Source organism: Leuresthes tenuis, unplaced genomic scaffold, assembly GCF_036924035.1.
Source record: "Leuresthes tenuis unplaced genomic scaffold, fLeuTen1.0.hap1 SCAF_10, whole genome shotgun sequence".
Classification (NCBI taxonomy): domain Eukaryota; kingdom Metazoa; phylum Chordata; class Actinopteri; order Atheriniformes; family Atherinopsidae; genus Leuresthes; species Leuresthes tenuis.
The window spans coordinates 11,438,733-11,461,067 of record NW_027325364.1 but is presented as its reverse complement, the minus strand read 5'-3'; the positions used below and the strand labels follow the sequence as shown (position 1 = coordinate 11,461,067).

At 43.4% G+C, this 22,335-nt stretch overlaps 1 protein-coding gene across 3 annotated transcripts in view; it reads left to right on the top strand.

Moving 5' to 3' along the window:
• Positions 1-2,732: 2,732 nt before the first annotated feature.
• LOC140316225 (poliovirus receptor homolog) overlaps positions 2,733-22,335 on the top strand; it is an 86,523-nt gene continuing 66,920 nt past the window's right edge. For all 3 annotated transcript variants that reach the window (XM_072393969.1, XM_072393968.1, XM_072393967.1), the window contains exon 1: positions 2,733-3,158. In XM_072393969.1, the coding sequence (XP_072250070.1) occupies positions 3,071-3,158 (88 nt within the window). In that variant the 5' untranslated portion in view covers positions 2,733-3,070. The remainder of the gene's footprint in view (positions 3,159-22,335) is intronic.

The following is a 22,335-nucleotide window of genomic DNA, read 5'->3' as shown; positions in this document are numbered from 1 at the left end:
GTTAAAGGGCCTTGGCAAGCTAAAGGACATTTCGCAACATTCATTGTTGTTGAATCAATAATTGAAGTGTTCTTACTGTGTATGTGAAATTTTGAACCTCTGTTGATTTCAGAAAACCAAAACAAATGTGACCTTTTGCACGCATGTTTACTTTTTTTAAAATATTTTTTTTTTACGATTTATGTTGTCCACTCATCCACATGTGCACATCCAACCGGAGAAAGACACTAACATAATGCTGGCTCCTAATGTTTTCCAACACTTTGAGGCTGAACTTTGAAGTTGAGCAAATCATGGCCGAAAAAAACCTCTGACCCTCGCATTCGGGTTGAAAAAGCAATGAGCCAAATCCTTATGTGTGCATCACAATGTGTGAAATAGAGACAATTATAAATGCAGCAGAAAGCAAGGAACTGATAGATGAAAAAGCAGAGAAATAAGGAGTTTTGGCTGGTGTGAGTGCACAGCAACCCCTCGGCTACATGTCTTTACATCCCATAAATGTCTTTAATTAAGTTAAAGGTATTATAAGCTCCTCTGAGCACTATTACAGATTTTTCCATAATTAACACTGGGTGATTGGGGGTGGTGAGGAGAGATAGAGATGGAGAGAAAGTAGATGTGTATTGTGGGTGTCTAATGACTGGGAAAGAGTAGGAAAAAAAAAAGGCAGAGCAGGAGGTAGGAAAAATGTAGAGGGAGAGGTGCTCAGGCAGAATGAGAAAACCCGGGGAGAAGAGAAGTGTGAGAGGCTGTTGCAGGGGAAGAGACACAGTGTGACTTCAAAGAAGCCTGTGGCTGCTGACACAGAGCGCTGTACTGATCTTGTGGCCCCTCCCCTATGGGTAAATAATCACCATAAGCCCTGGCTCTGTCTAATGAATCCACTGCCAGTGAGCTAATATCTGTTAACTATGCGCTTCATTATCACTGCCACAGACCCCCAGAGAGCATGAGGATGGATAACTAGCAGCAAGGAGTGAAGGACGAGTGGACGAGAGAAATTGAATGACATGGAAAGAGGGAAAGGAAGCGGGAGGGAAGAAAGGACGTGTAAATGAAGTGAAGGTGTAAGGGGTGTAAGGTGAGGCACAGTATGAGTAAAATGGGTGGTAGCAGGAAAGTAGAAGGTGTGAAGGTCGATTTGGTATGGGTATGAAAAATGGAGTGTGTGAAGAAAAGGGATTGAAATCCTCCATTTTGGCGGCCGCTTTCTTTAAAGCTCCTTATTCTACTATGAATGCATACGATTTAGTGGTCAAAGTGGTAGGATGGGTGGTCCCTGCACACTTTTCTGTAAATGTGTTAGACCTCAAGCTATTCAGCTGCAGTGCCAGAAGGCTGCAGTAAATTTAGATATTCTCATCCAAAATGTGTTAGCCGTTTTAAACACACAGCTGTTTAGTTTGAATGGCAGCTGGCTCACAGTCTTTCGGTTTACATTGAGGAAGGAGTGGAAAGCAAAAATAACACTCCTGCCTCTTTGTCAAGCACAGAAGTCCAGAAAAATAATATAACTTACTTTTTTTTTGGTGTGCAGAGCTTTGTGTGACATCTGATTATTATCAGAGTCTTCAGAATTTACTCCTTAGAGAAATGGAGTCAGGAAATAAGAGGCAGACACTGGAAGGGAATTGAGAAGGGGAACAGAACATAAGGAAACAGACAGCCTGGTTTAGACAGCGAGACTTATGGAGATGTAATTACATTGGCTGTAAAACACTTGGGTATAGGGATTAGACCTAAACCAGATAATGCCTTTGCTATGCCAGTATGCATCCTGCTTCAGAGAAAAATAGGGCAAAATGAATTGGAAGTTATACTGCAGGAGAAGAAGAAAGGAAGAAGAAAAAAAATCTCATCAGCATCAGTTTGCTGGAGACTGCAAACAGATGCATGAGAGAGAAGCTGTTTGCTTTTGATTTGATTTTGCTGACTGCCCCTGGATTTGTTTTTTGAGATTCGATAATGAATGTTCATTGATTTTGGCATCTACTGTGCTGTACATTACAGGAGAAAATCTGGCGCCTGTGTGCAGAAACAAACAGCAGGGGGCGAAAGAATCATCCGCTTCCACGTACATCCACACCAGTGTTGGATGTACTGTACAGAGGCCAATTCATGCTTTTTTCTAAGGGTGAAAGTCGTGATTTAGTTTATAATATTTACATAACTGGCGTCTGTATGTGCCGCTTTGACATAAAACTAGGCATGGTGAAGTGAAGCTAAGTCTGTCATGGATGACTCCAGTGTTAAAACATGTCTGCATGTGTATAATTAAAAAAATACATCTTCATGCGGATTTCAAATGACAGAAAAGTTTCCTTCAAATCAAAGTGAATTTACTGCCCTGTACACACGAGCTCTACTTGTCTCCTGATCTCGGAAGAGGGATCCCTCTTCTGATGCGTTCTCTGTGGAGCTCATTCTCGTCTGTTGTATGCTGAACAGATTGTAAAACCACACGAGGCCAATCTAAATCATATTTGGCGGCATAAATAATCGCAACTTTCCTTAATTTAACATCTGCTGTGCAGTTGAGGCGCTATCCAGGCGCAAGTTGTGTCATCTCGGTGAAGAAAAGGCAGAATGCTTGTGGTGACTTCAACAAGTTGCTCTGTGAGCACCCCCCGCTGCTCCTGCCTAATTGGTTTGTGGGACTCAGGACTGTAACGCCTCTCCCGATGACATCACAGACAAGTCGCGCTCAGCCGGACAGCCTCACTCTCTCATACAGGCAAACTAGTTGGAGCAGAGAGACCGCGGGAGCACTTCATTATATCCTGAGCACCAGCTGGGGAAATATTCACCTGTGCGCCGGCGGAACGAATTCACGAGGATTTTCATTCATTTAACCACAAATCGCCTTAAAGGCGAAGCGAGGGACTCTTTAAAAACAACAATCTCTGTTGGACCCCCTCGTCTGTCCTGAAGCTGAACTAGTTTTTTTTATCTTTATTTTTTTTTTTGCCTTGAATGAGTGAGACTTTAAAAGGAACCTGAGTCGGCGTTGTTTCTATTTCTCATATAATTCGGAGAGACTGCGTCCCGGGTTTCACAGAGGAGCATAATGGCGAGACATGACGCCCGAAATTGGTCCGACTTCACAAAAATGATCGGACTACTCTGCCTTGTTGCGTCGATACTTCTCCAGCACGGTAAGAAATCACGACTTATTAAAGTGTTGGAGTGTCCACCTATTTTCCACCTCAACGTTACCTGTTAATTTCTTGTCGGAGCTGAAAAAAAACAAATGATCTCATGAGAAACAAATTGAAACCTATTACCTGTCACGGAGGTACATTTCAAAGCTCACTGCCCCGGTGGGGTTTTCCAGCTTTTATCTTTTAGAAAAAAATTCCAAAGTTTTTATTAGGTTCACGTCAGATGAGGTGTTGAAACTTCATTCCCTTCCGGATTCTTCCCGAGTTTTCGGTCACTGCTCTTTGACCTGAGTTTCGGTGGTGATTCAACGCCATCTTTAGTTTCCCTAAGGTGTGGCTCTGAGCAGCAGGTGTATCGATGACGTGCATTTGAAAGCATTCAACTTTCGGGTTGAGTCTTTTTTTCTCTCTCTCCCCGAAGCCACCCATCTTCTCATCGACACGCACTGTTCATTTTCTTCCCCCTTTCCACACATCCAGTCGCAGCCCTGTTGATAAGGACGGAGTCAGCCCTAAATGTACACAGATGCAGTAACGATAACAAACTTATTTTCGTGGTCTGTACTGAGGACAAATCCTTCAACCAGAGTCTGGATTTGTTTAGAAACTCGTGCGCAACATCGTTCAGTGATTATACTTCTAGAAATGTGACTTTAAAGTGTCAGAGCCCGTCTGCTCTTTGGCTCTTTTACATGAATTATTTAGGTGTTTTCCTGTCTACTTGAGCTCAGGTAACCCACAGGTGCCATGACCATAGCCCCGCACCCCCATCACCACCCAAAAAGAGGAGAAAATATTCCTGGCATGCAGTTAACCCATTAACATATTCGTGAATGGCATGAAACCAGTTCACCATTTTCTTTGCTGTGCCTCGCCAGGCCAGCTATTTGTTTTGTGCTGTAATTGGGGCAGGAATGTAGGACTAGATCTAACGTGCTGGCACGGCTACAGCACATTTGTTTCTCAGCGATGTGGTTGATTATGGTGTCGTTTTTAATCTGGACTCATGAGCACAGTCACTCTTGAGTTATTCATGCAATGCACAGGTTTAGTCCAATTTGATTTAACAGCACATGAAGTGCTCTTAGTGAAGAGAGGGAAGCATGCGTGTGTGGGGGGGAACTAAACAAAAGGTTTTACATATTTATGAGTTAGGAGGGACAGAAGGCTCAGCCAGAGAAGCTATATTTTTTAAAAATGACTTTTTTTTTGTTTGTTTTTGTAAGTGAAACTCTGACCTTGCTTTGAGGTTATTATAAAACTGTGCAACGTCTGCTGCAACAGATGTGGAACTGAAACTTTTAATTCGTCTACCTTGCCGTTTTCCTCTTTAACTCTGACAATAACCGCTAACTTCAGTCTAAGTGGAGGAGAAATGATTTAATTCTCTGCGCAGTGTTCAGTTTAATATGGCCCAGCTTTTAATGAAAAATCCAATATTGAGTTTGATGGGTTTTTAATCAAGGTTGGCTTCTGTAATATTTCTGTTTTATTTATACTTAATATATGTATACCTTAATCAAAGCAGGCAGGTGGGCTGCCAGTTTAGAATCTGTAATTACACTGCAATGCCACCCCCCAGCCTCTTCTCCCAAAGGTTTGAAGCCACCGTGGATGTGGGTCAGAAAGGCTTGGCCCATTACCATGGCGATGTTTTTATTGGAAGAAGGGTGGACTTGCATGGGGTGAGTTTGAGGAGGGGGGGGTATGACGCCATGGCAGCATTGTCTTTATGGCTGAGTAAGCTGCATGTGTGCAGGGGGTGGCTGGCTGCCTGAGAAACTGGTGAACATGCAGGGTCAGAGCTGGGGGAAGCGGCTGCCTCCTCCTCCCTGCTCACATGTAAGCCAATGTTTTTCCTTTGTGTACCTGAGCGCCCGCAGCAGAGCTCCTTCATATGCAGAGCGACTCTTGATGACTCTCATCAGTTTTCAGGAAACAGGTGGCTTTTTTCGGCAGCCCGCTGCTTTGCGTTAGGCTGTGGCTGAGTTTCTGGATTGGCTGGAAAACTCAGCAGGCAGAAACTGATTAAGACAGGCGACACCCCACCTCCCCTCCTTCCCACCTACTCCTTGAAACCTCCCCGTCTCCCGCCAACTCTTGCTCCCTCCCCCACCATTGTGGAATACATACAAGGGCCTTGTTCTCCTCCTTTTTCTTTTCTTTTTTATCCATCTTTAATTCTCTCCTGTCCAATGCCTTTGTTTGAGTGATGGTAGTCATGGGGTCATTTGAAAAGCTTCCCTCCCCCTTTCTCTTTGGACTCAAGGCTGTCCAGTTTATGACAGGAGCAGCATGCGATGCAGACAGACAGGAGATATAAACCACATGTGACCTCACCCTGCTCTGTCACCAGGGCTGTAGGATTTATCATCGTTGTTGAAATTGTTTTTTCTTTTTTTCTTCTCCATCCCACAGACTTAGCAGCTAATATTGCAAATCGTGAAAATGTTATGAGAGTTCACGCATTTTCACAAGTCGTTTCAACATAACCTGCCCTCCCACACACGCACTCTCGACTCAGCGACTGTTCGCGGGGATGTTTCTTTTGGCAGTCTTTTGTGTGCCATAGCTCAAACTATTAGGTCTAACTATTTCCCTCCAAATGATGTGAACAGTGTAGTCCTGCCAAGCCTGGGACCATTCATCACAGCAACAGAAAAAGAGCACTGCACTCTGTCCATTAAGGGGAATGTAATTGATCGATCACGAGAGGAGTTTATTTTTCTTGTCCCTAATAGAAAAAGGAAAAAGAAAGTCCTTAGTATCTCATTAGTCCCAGAGGAGCGAGGGGTCTCGGTCTCGGTTTGGATTTTTGAGTTAATGGCTGTCGTGGTTTGGTTCTATCATTATGTAAATGAGCTGTCCTCGCCCCTTTGCACCGGCCCTGTAAATGTCAGGAGGATTCTGAAAAGGTCGGGAGTGTGTGTCTTTACTTGGGTAAGAAAGTCTTGTTTCAGCCGTGATATGAGCTGTTACATACACTCACAGGTACTAAAGGGGCTTTCCCGTTAAAATGAGCATTAATAACATCCTCCTTCTCCTACAATCACCATTAAAAGTCTGTTGGTACAGATATAAAAGTGTGAATTTATGGCTTAATGGAGACGTGTGAGTGATGCTGAGCTTTTGTGTGCATCTTTCTGTTGTAAATGTGGACCCATTCATTTTAAATAACAAAACTGTCACGCCTTTGAATAAAAGTATTGGGCATTTCACCAAATGAGCCCATTGATTTGGACAGCTTTTTACTATTCACCAGGTATGTTATTGTAAAATGGGATTTCAGCGTAGTGGCAATATTAGGAAGAATCTCATTTAACAATAAAGCAGTGATGGATGGAGAGCTTTTTAACTGAGGTGTGGAAAACATTTTACCACAGGGCCCTTCTCGTTTTAAAGCCTTGTTATATGGAAGCTCTGTTCATTATTGTTGGTCCTCAGCATCTCAGAGAACTTCAGATGTATAGATATTTTGATAAATTAGTTTCAGTGAAGTTACTTTGCTCTGCAGACTATTCATTACCACTGACCAGAAACACAAAAGATCCATCAAGTTTATTGTTAACTTGGCAGATATTATTAGGCTGGATGGATGAATCGGAAGAGAGGGAGGTCGATGAGCACGAGTCAGTGCATCTTCTGCATTTTTACCCATGTATCGGACCACAAATACAATTGTGTACACACACAGTTGCACATCCAGCTGGTGATGAATAAGGGCAGTAACCTGAGGCTGGGCTATAAGTCAGCTGACATTCCAATAATAGGGAGGTGTCACATCGCAAGATGACAGTGCGCATTTGTGTTACCGTTGCTTTACTCAGGCCTAATATCTGAGGGCATTTTCTTTTTTCTTTTTCTTTTTTTTTTCACTCCGTGGTTATTCACTTGATTTCAAAAGGAACGTCTTCTCCAACTTTTAATAATGAAAGGCTTTTCTGCCTTAAGAAAAGCAAAGCCAGTGGCTCAGTGACGGATCTGTTTTCTTATCGGAGCGTCCCTCCCTCTTGCCCTCCGCCTGCCTGTACATGCTGGCTGGATGGTGACCTGTGTTGAGGTCACACTGAGAGCCCCCCCACTGGGATGTTTGTGTTTGGCTTTCAGTGTTGCCAGACTGTTGGAGTCAGTCCCATCTGATACAGAAAAGAAAATGAGCCGAAGTCCTCCTCTTAGAAGGAATGCCAAACATTAATATGAATGGGGCAGCTGAGGGATTTCCAAAAAAATGTGACTGCGGTTGGGTTGATGCTTCTCTTGGCAGAGATGTGGGGTTAAATGGCAATCTACATCAAATGTGTGCGCTCACACGCTGATAAAGGTTGACTGCAAGAGACCATTCCGTAATGTACTCTCACCACCCACATCTTTGTAGATAATGCAGAGTTTTAAGACTGCACGCTTTGCTGGAGTAGCATGCCAGAGCTTTAACTTTGCAGTGCCGTTATGTATGTGGCTCACTTTATTTTTCAGTCGCACAAAAATTCCCACACTATTAGTCAAGAAAGCTTCTGCCAAGTCTGCATTTTGCTATCTACATGTTCCCAACTAACACCAGATGGAATTTAGGGAGATGCAGGTTAAACCCATTCCATCTCAGCTAATATGGAGAATTAGCAGTAATTCCAATTGAAGAACAATTGAAAGGCAGCCAAAGTCTTTCAAATAAAATCCGATTAATTAACTAGACTTGGGAGATGGGTGTCTCTGAACCAGCTGTAAAGTCACTGGCAAAGGTGGAGGGGCGAGTAGGGGTTGAGGATTTCGACATTTACAAATTCCTCACCGCAGTGTTTGGCAGAAGGAGTCGAAGGAGGATTTCAGGAAACTGCGAGCGGGAGTGAACCACGGAGGGTAAGAATTATCAGCTCATTTGTAATTTAGTCGTACCTCCCTCCCCTCATTTTCTCTCTGTCTCTTAAAGCATCTGACACATATTTAATTGCCAGAGTGGTTCCGTTGCAGACAGGGAAAAGACTGCTTGCACTGACCTTTTTCTTTTTATGACTGTTACTTGGCCTTTACCCTCTTCTGTCATCTTTCACCTCTTTCTTTTGTCTTTTTACATTCTTTTATTTCTGAAATCCTCCCCACGGGGCAGTCATCAGATTTCTGTTCAGCTAAGCACTGAGGCCCTTGACTGCGTCCTCCTTGGCACGTCCTCATACAGAGCTGCTCATTAGCAGTCACCTTAATGTATCTAAATGTAGTTTGTGAGGTGGAAGGTGGTTTGTGTTATTGATCTGCTATCGAATGGTGGATGATGCAGTGCCCTTATGTGATATTGAAAACATTTAGGGCTTGCACCGTCGACGTGACAGCACCATGAAACATCTCTCCTCCTCTGCTAATCCCTCCCTGCGTCCTTTCTGCCCCCGGCTTGTGAGATGTTGAGCTAGTTTTGCCATCGCTGCGGCTCCTGTGGCTCTTTTCGCACATTTCCCTTCTGTCAGTACACCTTTGCACACCACCATGAATGCACACAAACGTGCTGCATCTTCATCAAATCTGACTTTGACAAGGTCATGTCCACTTCGCACTTAGGTGGAGTGGTGGACTATGGGTAGGCTATGGGAGGAAATTGAATTTGGCGTGACTGGATAGAGACTCGTGCACCTCAAAAACCTCATGCAAGACTACTTCCAATTTGGTCAGCTTTCCTGGTGATCCAGGACTCTTATCTGAGCGAAAGGGTCAAATTACACACCCGCCATGTGAACATGTTGTTTTTCTACACTGATTCAACCTCAGAAATGTGAGCTAAGAAAGCTGATTATGTAATCCCTGAGTTGGTACAGAACAGGTTTCATTTATTATGAAGGCATGTCGGGAGTTTCACAAGACGATCGGTGTTGTTCCGACTCCATCTTGACACGGTATCTTCTGTGTCACTTGCTGCTTTTAAGATTTGCTGTGAGGTTGATAAATAAGCAGCAGACTCGTCGGTAGTCCCCAGAGCCTTGGAACGGCAGGAGCATTTAAAACCTCCGCAGCACATTAAGGTCAAATGGAGGCAGCAGGTTATTCAGTTATCAGCCTTGTGTTTTGTCAACACGGTGTGCCGGAGTTTGTTTGGTGGGGCTCCTCAGGGAGAACAGGTCCTCCTTCATTGAAGTGATTTGTCTCATCTGCCCAACTGATTGCCTGCTCAGTAATGGGCTACTTGTCCCCCTCTGTCACTCTCCCCTTTGTCACATTTGTGTCTTTACTTCCTCCATTTTGATTCATTCGGTCCATGTCTTCCTCTGTTTACATGCTCTGATAATGCAACAACTTCCTCCTCTGTAATTTGGTCCACATAATTGATCCATCTGCTCAGTAAACTGTCGTGTTTCACTGTATCTCTTTTTCTCCTCATCCCGTTTCTTGTTCTCCTCCTTGGCTTTGTCATTAGTCCCTCGTTTCTTCCTCTGTAATTGGAATGTCTGTTACTTTCTTCAAGCCTCTTATGCTTTCCATTTTCCTCTCCTTCCCCTTCCCCCTTTTACTCATCTCTTTGTCCCCAGTCCAATTCCCCAGTTGTCTTCCACTTATTTCAGTCCTGGAGTTTCTCCTTTCGCTCATCCACACTGCTTTTGCTGCGTTCCTTGTCCTCTTCAATTGCTTCCCCTGTCTTCTGGCTGTTAATATCTCCTCAACAGCCCCCATCCTCCCTATAGACATTTGGATTGCAGGCGTCTGTACCTTCATAACGAGGTTTTCTTTTTCTTTTTCTTCCACACGTCAATCAGACTTCCTCTTTATCTCTCCTTTTGTCTTCTGGCCAAAAGCCATTTTACCCTGGTAGGCTTTATTTTTTTTAAGGTTAACTTGTTGTGCCACTTCGACAGCGTCTCACCCCTTCCCTGATTATCTCACCCTCCTCTCCGTCTGTGTCCCTCGATCTGTCCAGGCTGCAGAGCGCCACCACAGCCACCCCCATTACACTCAACCACTGCACACGTTTGCACGCGGCACTGAGCGATGTTGAGCTGATCTGAGGGTTGAATCACTTGATTACTGTACATATGACTAGAAAGGAGACATGGCATAACAAAGTCAAGTGACCTAGTGAGCTGAGGAAGTAGTTAGGGCAGGGAAATGGGAAGAGATGCGGGCTTGATTTCTTTTCAGCAGAGCTAAACTGTCATGCAGCGTTGAGATCAGGTTGACAGTGTCCACTCCCTTGCTGCTAGGTGCTGTCACACATTCTTCTTCCCTTTGCAGGCAGTGGCTGGGCTGGTAATATGGCCTGACTCATCAAACAAGACTCTCACACTGAAGGTGAAACGGGATTACATTTGAAAAGTTAATTCCCTGTCTGAAGAGTGATACAAACAAGTGCTGTTACAGAAAATTGCTTTTTGGAAGCGTCATGTGCTTTTTTTTCTTCCTTTACCAGGACGTTGCTATATGATGTATGATTCTTCTTTTAAAATAAACCTCATAATTAAACATTGACTCTAGTACTTTTGTATTTCTTCCTAAACTCCGACAGGTTAGTGCTTTCTCTCTCTCTCTCTGTAAGTTTAAATCTAAAGAAGCAGCTTTCTGCACAAATGATGTCCAACTGAAAAGAAATGACTGTATATCCTCCGAGTGTCTGTTGTAAAATTGATTGCTTCTTCGGGTCAAAGAGACCGAGTTAAACCATTCTGTTGATAAAACATCTGAGAAGAACATCTTTGTCAGTATGACATATTTTCTTTGGCTTAGATGGTGCAACAAATGCTCAGCTCCTGACAATGGTTGGTCATCCATGTCTGAGTTCAATGATTTGTAATGGCTGTACTTCTGTGTGTTGCCGATCGTTTGGGGGATAAAATTCAGTTTTTCGTAGCCTGACCTGCAGGTCACCAGTCATAGTCAGTCGAGCTGAAAATCCTCAGGTTCTGGTCACCAGTCAAGCAATCAGGGCAAGTCTATCTGTAACCAGAACTGTACAAAAGCCCACAAATAGAACGATTACTTTCAATGGATCGTTAGACTCTCAATACCCAAGCTTTAATCTGCCATTTTTAAATTTCTCACTTATTTGGGAACTTCCCAAGTATAAAACAAGCATTGCCTTTGAACAGAAGGTAATGTTGGTCTTGGGAGGTTTGAGGTGATTCACTCGGTTGATGGGAGCACAGTTGCATACAAAATAAAGCTGCAGGAAAAAGCCTTACTTACTCTGAAATCTTGAGCCATCCTTTCTTAAACCTGCATGCGTTGCAATTCATGTCAGTACACCAAACACAGTGAGCAGATTAGCGCTGTGGCTACTCCCCTGAAGTGATTTTGGGAGAGGGAATTAGGTGGTTTACTTCGCTGGCAGACTCCCTGTGTGTTGAATCTGGAGTTGTATTTATGATACTCTGCTAAGTCCAGGCTAAAATCAATGATCTAACATGTTTTGCTTTTGGCTAGCGTTCAGATCTGGTTTTGAACTTGTCAGACTGTACAAAGCTACTTTCAAACACATTAGTGTTGCCTAATGTTGTGGCAACAGCACTGACAAAACCGGTTCTTTGGTTTTCCCCTGATCGGGGCTCATTTTGCTGTGTGCATGCAGAATTTACTGGTCATTCTCAGCAGACTGCGTTTTTCTTTTTGATAAATAAAAATGTAGTCGTTTTTACATACTTTGCAGCCCTGATAAATTCCGCTTTCCAAAACATTCTCACTCAGATAAACGTATTGTCCAGTGTCAGTGGCCTTGAAAGATAGAACTGTCTGCACACTATGTCAATACGGTCCCATTTTGTTGCTTTAAATGGCACAAACACAAAGTACACTTGTTAAACTAGAATGCTGTCTAACACCATCCCTCTTTTATAGTCCTTTGAATAAAGCACTCACTCTTTTATATATTTTACTCAATCCACAGGATTTTCAGAAGCATTGCTAAATAATGGATCAAGTTAGTTTTAAACCAAAAGTGCTAAATATTTGCAGGCATAATTCTCCTAATTGTTGCTTTCTGCTCTTCTAACATCAGAGCACACTAAATGAGTCCTAAAAAACCCTATTTTTTCAGAGATAAACATTAGCTTGTGGAAAAATAAACCCTGATTTCAATAGTTGACACATTTTATTCTGGGTTGGACATCTCTGTTGACCTCATAACTATGCATTTTAAATTGTATATCAAACGTTCAACTGCATCCAAAGGGTTCATTGTTCAACAGCAGCAAACTTTAGGTGTTATTTTAGCCCGTGCGGTCAGCTGGCTGCTTCTGCACAGAATGATGCACTTGCTGTTACTGAAAACAGAGACATCATTGTTCTCAGTCAAGCTTGGAGACCCTCCTCCTTCCTGCTCCCGTCGGACTCTTTCTCCTCCTCTCCCTCTAGTCCAGGTGAAACGAGGGAGGCCATTGAAAAGGCGATCTATTGTCCTCTGTCCCTTCCCGCTCCCCCCCCCCGCACCACACCTGTATCAATGGACAGACCTGTCTTTGAGCAGTGACCCCAGAGGAAAGGGGCTCTGTAATAAGAGCCGATTGGGTTGTTTCTCCTGAAATTGTAGCTTATGGAGGGGCGTTTTTGTTGTGAGGATGGATTGAAGTTTTCTTTGTTCTCCTCAAAGGGCATTTCTGTGCAGAAAGTGCTATATTTGCTCTTTGCTGTATACATACACATGTTTATGCTACGCAGTGATCATGCACTTGGCTGCCTGCTGTTTGAGCTTTATGTCTTGGCCTCTTTAGAAGGAGCCTGAAGGGAGGTGTTGAGTATCCTCTCTTCTGTGCTATTTCCGTGTCACCAAGACCCTCTGGGTGTTTGCCTGCAACCTCATGTTGCTGACAGCAATCTCCTGAATCTTCCTCCCATTTTTAAAAGCTTTTAAAAGAAACACTTTAACCACATAACTCTGTCCTTTACCTCTATTTTCCACTTTACCTCTTCTTGCTAGAACCTTGCGGCTGATTCATGCGCCAGTGATTCATGAATTTTTCTCTAGCATGGCACAGTCATGCAGGGTGCATGCATGAGTGTGTGTGTGCGTGTGTGTGTGTTGAGTCTGGAGTTGCAAAAAAGGTTGATTGCTGGAGGGGAGGTAGGAGGGGAAAAGCAGAGAGGGAATGTGCTGTGATGCCAGCTGTGATTAGAGCAGCAGCACTCGCTGTTTAAACACACATTTAAATAGACACAGCTTCAGGAAGATAGGGTGTGAGGGGGACCGGGGGGGGGGGCGACGACGAAAGGATGTGGTTCCTCTGCTTGTGTAAATTAACACAAGCGTTCTCAATTGTTCTGGTTTTAAATAGAAGTCCCCCAGGCTCCACCTATCAACTTTCTCTTCTTCATTTATCTCTTTCTCCTTTTTCCCTCCACTCTCTTTTTTTTTTTTTTTTTTTTTTTACATTCTTTACTTATGACAGAAAATTGATTTATCCTACAATGGATTATTGATATACAAGTTATTTTTCTCTGTGCTCTCATCCACAAACCCTCAGAATTCCTTTACACGTCTGTTTGCTCATTTGGCTGTCGTCCTTGTGCCAGTCGGTTCCCTTCTCTTCAATATATCTCTCCCCCTCATTCTTTCCAGATGACCCTTTCTCCTATCTCTACCGTCATCACCTCAGTCCATTGTGAGTTTGCTTCCTGTCTCTCTCCTGCCTGCCGCCCCCCCTCCACTCTACATGTATCACTTTTCCTTCTCCCCCCTGAACCTGACTTGTCCTGCATGTTTTAATGTCCTACTTTGAATCCCTCTCTCCTTGCTCCTATCCTCCTCTTTCTGTTGTTTATTTACACAGAAAGAGATGGTGGAAGGGAAGGGCTGTCAGGATGGATTGATGGATGGCAGGAGGCAATGGGTGAGGGGGTCTGGGCGTTTGATTGACGCTCTTGTCACTCAGGATAATACTTAGAGAATTGGCTAGCTCGTTTCTGTAAAAAGGTTCCTCCATGGAAGACTTGCCAGCTTTATTAAGATACCCCATAGTGCTCATTTTAGTGTCCTTTCAGATCTGTTTCCAACCTAAAGGTCTGAACCAGCTAAAACTAAAGCTGTCTTTAGACGTGTATTGACATTTTCAAACATCTCCATCGACAAAGGTAGTCTACTTCACCACATGTCTGCCCTTTAAAAAGCTTGTCCCCTGAAGATGACATAATTATGCAGTGTCAACGGGTGACAAGCTGAGCCTCACTGCATTAGAAGAATTAATATGCAATGCGTAGGAGAGAGTCTTTCCATGATCTTCTAATGCTTATAGCCACTCAGTCCCCCTTCACACATCTTCAGACTCTGTTGCACTCTGGCGCAACTTATCAAGGCTATCAAGGCTGTTCTTTAAGGCCAGTAGTTAATTTTAAGACTTGTGTAATCCTGGTATTGCATTTCTTTGTCAGGTATAATGAGATTCAAACAGAATTCATGCAGACACCAGGGTTAATTGGCCTTAGAAATAAGACAATATTGGCTATCATATCATAGTTAAGCCAGACTGATTACATTCAATATTAGACTGAATTTCTTGTCTTGGAGGTTCTAAACCTAAATCCTAAACCCGGGCACAATCAAAAAAAAGCTGGTTTGGAGAAAAAACAAACTTGTGCACATCACAGTTTCTTTTAGTTTTTAATGTTCAAGCATCTTTAAAGACAGTTTTTTGTTTGCAGCAATATTTCCTAATTTCACCACATAAAGGGTGTAGCTTTGCTGCTTTGAGCTTTTTGCTCTCCATCTTATGTGATGGCAAACTTTTGAGTTGTGTGTGAAGGTGAGTGAATATTACTCTTGCAACTATTTGTTTGCATAATGAACATATGAGAGTCACAACAAATCAAACAAAACTGCTTTGACAGTGGCACGCGTGCCTAAGGTAGAATTTAGAGGTCATGTGCAAGTAAAAGGTTTGCTTTGAGGACCTCGTGATAAATTGAGGTCATGGGTCTGTCGTGCACAAAATCATTAGATCACCTCACAGTTGACATATCCCATTTGTGCTGAGTCTATAATAGCAGAAGCTTCTGGTGAAAAGAGGCTCCAGAGATCATGTGTTGAGCAATTGGAAGGGCATACTGTTGGAGGTAAATGTGTGTTGGCAGTAGCTAAAGGCAGGGAAAGCATGTGAGCACAATGGAGAAGGAAGAGAGGCGCCTGTTACTGAACCATCAGTGGCGGTAATGAGACACAGGTGCAGCCCAAGGAACCACATCCACTATCGGAGTTGAGGAGGGTGGCAAGCCTGAAAATAAGTCAAAGATGCAGTACAGCGTGAGGCAGAAGAATCAATCCAACATTTCACTCACTGTGATGAAACGCATGCTCATTAGCATGCTGAAGATTACAGTTCTTTAACAATCACTCAAAAACACTGGACACCTTAGGGATGTGTCTAGATAGAAAAAAAAAACATAAGTGAAGCAAATTAAAAATAAGCATAGAATCCAGCCACATCACAGAAGTAAATTATGGTCTTATGCTAATGAATGAGGAGCCAAGAAAAGCCAGAGCTTTGCAACACAGCGACTGATTTCACTTATTGATTCTTGATAAACTCGTGTTTGGGTTTGCCCGTTATACTAAAGCTGCAGTGAAAATTGGTTAGCTGAAAGGATTCAGTAAGGGAAAAAGAAAAGTAGAATTGGGAGGGTGTAAGGTGCCTGATTGCAATAGGGAAACAGGAGAACATTGGAAGCAAAAGAGCTGCACAGGGAATGGTGTGAAGACGGGTGTCAGGGGTATTGAATCATAGTGACACGGAAACACACTCTGCAGCAGGTAACGTGGGTTGATGAACTGTTTTTCTTCACCAATTTCAAGATCAGTCGAAGATACAAATCGAAAGGAAGGTTTATTAAGGGCGGTGGGTGAGTTTGGTGTAAAGGAAGAAAAGTGCGATCCAGAGCAGGCGTGATAAACAAGTATGTGTATGCAGGGTTTGTTTGAACATAAGACATCAGACCGGGTAAGAAAATAGCTTTTCCATTCAGCCAGTATTGAGATAGTAAATATTTTGGAAGAGCATGCTGTGTCAGTGGATTGTTCTTTGAGACAGCAGGGGGACGGGATGAGAGGACAGGAGATGGTGAGCTAAAGGAAAATGTGAGACAGGCAGCAACTATGCTTATTTCACCATGCAGAGACTTGAACACAAACTGAGCTTTGTCCTGTGCACAGACCAACTTAATGTTAGAGCTGGCTGTGAGAGCGCCGAGAGATGCAGAAACTGCTTTTCTTTTTCCCCTTCATTTGCTGCCAAATGACACTCCTTGCTCTGCTGTGGGGTTGCCCTCAGTGGCTGTGGTTGCTATCATGAATGAACAATGTATACTTCTCAGGGTCTCTGCTTCTCCTCAGGTTGATGGTATGCTGTACACTACAGGACATGGAGCTCGGCTGCAGCTGATGCTCATGCTGTCGCAGCCTTGTTAGAGCGGTGTTTGATGGGTCTAGATATAGATATAGGGTCTAGATTTGATGGAATATAGATATAGATATGAGCCACAAATGCAAAGCAAACATGAAAACTGACATCCATGCCCCTGCAATGTTACATGTATTTCTTCTTTGTGCTATTGTGTTGGGGCAGAACTCCATGAACGTGGAACTGAGGGATAAGAGAGGTCATTCATTCATTCACCTCACAAACACACTTACCCCCCCCCCCCCCCGGCCTTTCATCTTTACTCTCACAGACGTCTCTTGTTCTGTCAGTCTTGCTGAAGAAAAAGGAGGCGGGTGGGAGGGAGTGAGTTGGAGGAAGGAAGTCAGGAAAGGGGTGAGAAGAGCGGGTAGAGAAGGTAAAAGACAGCAAGTGATTGGATGTGAAACCATGCTACCTCACCCCACCCTTTCACCTCCATTTGAGGGGGGGGGGGAGTAACAGGCTGTAAAAGCTCTGTGCTTCTCTGCGCTACCATCTCCATTTCATCTTCTTCCACCCGCTTTTTCTTAAAATGCATCCTTCTCATCACATTCCCTTGATGCCTTACTGTACTAACATTTCCCTCCAGCCTTCCTCCTCTGTCCATCCCCTGTTCTCCCTGGAGCTTGCCTCTCTGGGTCGGTTCCAGTCTGTCTGTTTGCTGATGACTCCACTTGGAGCAGATGTGATGCTCAGCAGCTGTTGCTCTGCTCTGCAGCACTGCCCTCCAGTGTCTCTCATGCTCTCATTTATCTACTCATATTTTTGTCCCCCCTGCTACGACGCTGCTCAACCATAAATTGGTGAGTTTAGTTTTATTTTCAAAAGTCTTTTCTCTTGTCTGACCAGCCTCATTGATTTGTTCCACTTTCCAGCCTCACCGATGCAGCTGTTAACGTTCAAAGCATATTGCAGTTTTATTGCAGAAGTCTGGAATCTCTGTATTCATGTGCCACATGAATATCAACCGTCATCCTGTTATCGCTTGAAGCAAATGTCAGCCAGTGGTAGGTTTCTAAAGGATAGCGGGATATTATTGCTCTGAAAACCTGGTGGAATGAAAGAAAAATGAACGATTGCGTGTTTACCTTCCTGACGCAGTGCTTTTCAACAACAGAGCTAGAATTAGAATTTCTATGTTTAGCTTGATGTTAATATGTATGGAGAGATATAAAAATAGGTCTTAGAAATTGAAAGGGCGGCTGAGTGGGTTTTATTCAAGCCACGTCCCTTCAGTGGCCTGCTTCTTCGCGTAGGCTTATTAAAAGCTTTATTAGCTGACTGTGTTTGCTTCTGTGTTTGTGAGGATTGGCCGGTGAACTGAGCATCCTCTCACAGGTGCCCTCTTATTTGGTATTAGAAGAGAGGAGCTGGAGGAAGAGGAACTGAGTGGGTGTTCACGCCACTGGGATGACTGGAGCCTGGAGAAATGTGCTTCTCACCGTGCCTGTGGTTGCATCTGTGTGTCAGGGAGCGTGCATGTCACATCTGTAATTGGTTGCCTCTGATCTCGTTGAAATCTGGGATCAGTGTGGCAGATACGGTGGTTAATCAGCCCTCTGAGCTTACGCACAGGAAAGTCAACCTGTGCTCCGCTCTGGAGGCTGGAATATCGTCTCGCTTGGGATTTAATCGGGCCAGAAATCCTTAAATGGGAAACGTAACATGCCGTCTAATTTAAGGATGCTGAGATAAAGCATTGTTGTGAATGTGCCTCTGAAGCTGTGATTGTGTGGATGTGTCTGTGTGTTGTGCTCATGGCTGAAACGTTGATAAGGGATATTGAGCGCCACTTTGCCCCTGTGCTCTCAGATGATAAGATTACAGCAAGGCCAGAGGTTTCTCTCTTTGCACTTTCGCCTCGCTGGTCGAGCTCTCCTCACGGTGACATACGGCAAAGCGTCATGGGGAAATTCAAAAGGGGGAACCATCATTCACTCCCGGTTCCCCTTTGAGGACTGTGCTAATTAGCCGGCGTCTGTGATTAGTTGGCTTGTGTTTGATCTGCTTTGCTCGTCTCCCCCTCTGTCGGAAAGGCTGCCTGCCTGTGCCGCGATTTGGCTGAGAGGTGCAGTGAACACACAGATACTCAAAAGGAGACCCAAAGATGTATGCGGCAGCAGATTTTATTTTCCCTGCTTTTTGAAGACGCAGCGGGTGGCCTCAGAGACACAGTATCACGCACTAGAAGATGGTGCACAAACACATGCATGCAACACTTCAGTAGAAAGACTTTCTGTTAATATTTTACCAGTGCATGTCACAAGATGTTTACTTTCACTTTGAGTATTGGCTCATCAAAATTCCCCTGAAAATCCAGATGGCACAACCTACTCGGGTGTGGAGGTGGCTCGCTGAAAAGTGGATTTGCTTAACCCTGAGTGATTACAGCAAAAGATGGGCGAATTATGGATGTAATTAAATCTGAGCAAATCCCCCTTTGCTCCCCTTCTGCATTAGGTCTCAATAGCACAACGCAGCAGGGGATACCCATGCTGCATTTAGTATAACACAAATGGGAGCAGTTCTTTGGTGTGTGACAGAGCACTGTCTAATTACACGAATGCTGTGATATTCGAGGGTCCGTCTGTCCTTGACGCCCAGCGCTGGAGCATAGCAGGGCCATCTCTCTGTTCGCATCTCCATTCATCTATCCCTCACTTCTCGATCCTCTTTCTGTCACTCTGCCTTAAGAGGCAGATAGTAAACAAAGGGAGCGTCAACCTAGTGTAATAACGACCTGACAGGAGACCACTTCAGCAGCATGAGTGCTTCTGTGTCTTTGTTGTTGTGCTTTTCCTTCTGATCTATGAGAAGGGACTTCAATCAGCTGAGAGTTAGATCACTTGAAGCGTCACTGCAAGTGCTGAGCCATTCCAGGCTAAAAGAGGGGCTATATTCTTGAAGGGAAACTTGACCTGCTGCTGTCATCTCCGAAACATGCAATGGTATTCAATAGTAACACCATTGCATGTGTTACACGAGGCCACAGTCTTGTGTTATCACTTATCTTGTGTTTTATAGCCCTGCATACGCAGCACTGTCTTTATACAGAGAGATTAGTTATTAATATTAATGACTCTTATCGTTTCATAGTTGCATAAGATGGCAGAGAATTCTTTTGAGTGACATTGAATTTACCTTAAACTGACGTTAAGTTTCCGTCTCACTTTTTGACCATGTAAATTATACTTTTGTTTCAACAAACGCAACACAACTGTGGTTGTTCCTCTTGTTCATTGGAGCGTTCAGTGTGAGTCTGAATTGTTTTCTTTATCAGTTTGACTGTTGATTTTATTTTCCATACATATTTGAAAGGCCTGATGTAAATGTCCGAGAGCCAAAGGTGACAAAATGCATTTTCAGTCTGACGGTCCAAAACCAAAGAATGTCCCAGTGCTGATGGGTGGAGCCGCTAAGGACTGCGCAGCCATCGGCTTTGTGTGGCGTGAGATTCTGACCAACATACTCTCCTCAGTAACACTTTTTCACCTCCTGGTGGGGGTGAAGTGATAGCGTTACGTGGTTAGTGTTAGAAAAAGATCATGTTTCGGTCTTTAAAGCTTTTTACAATGTAATTGTCACACCCATGGAAACCATTTTACTGGTTACCTGGTTACATGTTAATGTTTTACGATGGCATTTTGAAACTTTCTGGTTGGCTTTATTAAAAAATAAAAAAAAGCCATCACTTGGTTGGTATTAGAAATAATTTTTACCCTTAAGGTTGGGGCTAAAAATGTGACCGTCATTTTGTCCGTCACATTCAGTCGCTCTCCCAACCTCTAGAGGTCGAAATGTTCTTTTAACATAGTTATTGTCTGTTTCTGTCTGCATGAACAAACAATGTTGTTGGGAGGAAGCTTGTCTCTCAGAGGGAGTGTCTCGTACCACAACATTAGCAATAGATCCTTTGGGCTCTGTGGGTTGTGGGGTGTGGTCTTTGTGGATTGGGCTTGCTTCCCACAGATGTTGTAAGATCACATCAGATTGAAGACTGGCTGAATATCTGTTTCTCTTTTTCATGGTCTTTGGGATTTTTCTAAGCAGCTTTTGCCAAGTTTACCATCTCCACCCTCTGCACATAAGAGTTGCGTGATATTGGGAAAACATGCAGTATGCTTTGCTGAATATTGGGATAACAATATCACCTCTGATTTATCGACAAACCCTTCGGTTTACGATGTTGAGCTTAAATGTGTTATTGAGAGTTGGGTTCCACTTTTGCATTCTGCTTAGTTGTGGAAAAAGCACAAATTCTCAATTTTCTCAGAGTGAAATGCAGCCCATAATAATACACCTACGCTTGTCCTGTTTCAAGTCAAAGTCTGATGGGGAAAAAGGTCTATGCCTACCATTCATTGCATTCCAGGCAGTCTTTTACGCTACTGATAGTGCACATGTTGATACGGTGAATGTTTGATACAAATATTGTAAGAGGGAAAGGAATGCCAGCATAGCATTCATGTAATTAAGTTATGCAGCAAGCAGGAACAGTCACTTGTTGTTTCTTTGGAGTTCACGCTGTCTCTGACAAGAAGAATTTACTGCAGTGAGTCTAATAAATTTGACAAAAGAAGTCCAGTTAAACAATGATTTGGAGAAGGATGCAAGCAATTTAATGGTTAAGCGTTTGTCGTTGTACAGTTATTCTTTTCCACTCTGTTAGAGTTTTTTTTTTTTTAACCTTGTCCTTTTATCTGCAGGTTTAATAGCTTATCGCTTCATGACAGAAACAGTCTGAACACTGCGGTTCACGGCTTTATTGGTGCATTAGATTCCTTTGTGGCTAACCAATTGTATGAAAACTGTATGAAACATTAGAGCTGAATCGCTTAATGAACGGTTCTATCATCAGGATTGTTGCACCTTACCTGCTTTTTAGGAATGCTTTTCCCCCTGACTATTGTCAGGTTATTATTGCTTCTTGTCCTTTTGACAGAGCTGAATTTGTATGTGGTTCTGGACCTGTCATGCCCACTTTGTTTTGGCATAATTCAAATTGTGATGTTTATTTTTCTATAGTTCCAGCCCTTTACATTTTAGCCTCGCATCCAACCAGCCACATCCTTTGAGTATGTTTTGTTTAATTTCATTGCACAGACTCACTTAAGGGGATGTATCATGTTTTGTGCCCCTTCCCATTTTGATCCGTCTCCTTATGCTGTATTTCTATCTATTAGTTGTTCATTCACCCATTTATCAGCATCAAAACAATACACAATGTACCGGAGGCAAGTTGTCATAGTGACTGTTCTTCAGAGAATAATCAGAGTTGATCTAAATGTTCAGTACAAAGGAAGAAGAGGGACAGAAAGCCACCCAGAGCACAACCACATAAGTATCAGCTGTTTACTGCTCTTGTGCACCATTGTACCTTTTGATAGAAGCCAAACCTTCCCTCTCTTCCTTTCTGCCTCAGTTTCATTCCCTCCCTCGTCAGTAACCGTCCCCCCCCCCCCCCCCTCCTTTTATAGAATGAACTGATAAGAGGAATGTGTTGAAGTGCAGGGTTTCATCTTACCTTCCTTCTGTTGAGGTCTGAAAACAATGGGCCGTTCACCACTACACTGGCAGCTCACTGCAGACCTGCGGGAAGATAACTTTGACGCATACAATTCAGCTGTTCTAATTATAAAGAATTGTTTCTTTTTACTTTTAATTGCCTCGGTTATCTTTTGTCATTCATCCATATCCCTTTGTTCTGTTCTTCCACATCCTACGTGGCTAATGTTCACTAATTGTTGCCCTCTTCCTGTCTCGCTGCAGCTCCTGTTTTTCTTTGTGTAAAACGAGGTCTGGTTCAGAAAGGAATCTCATGT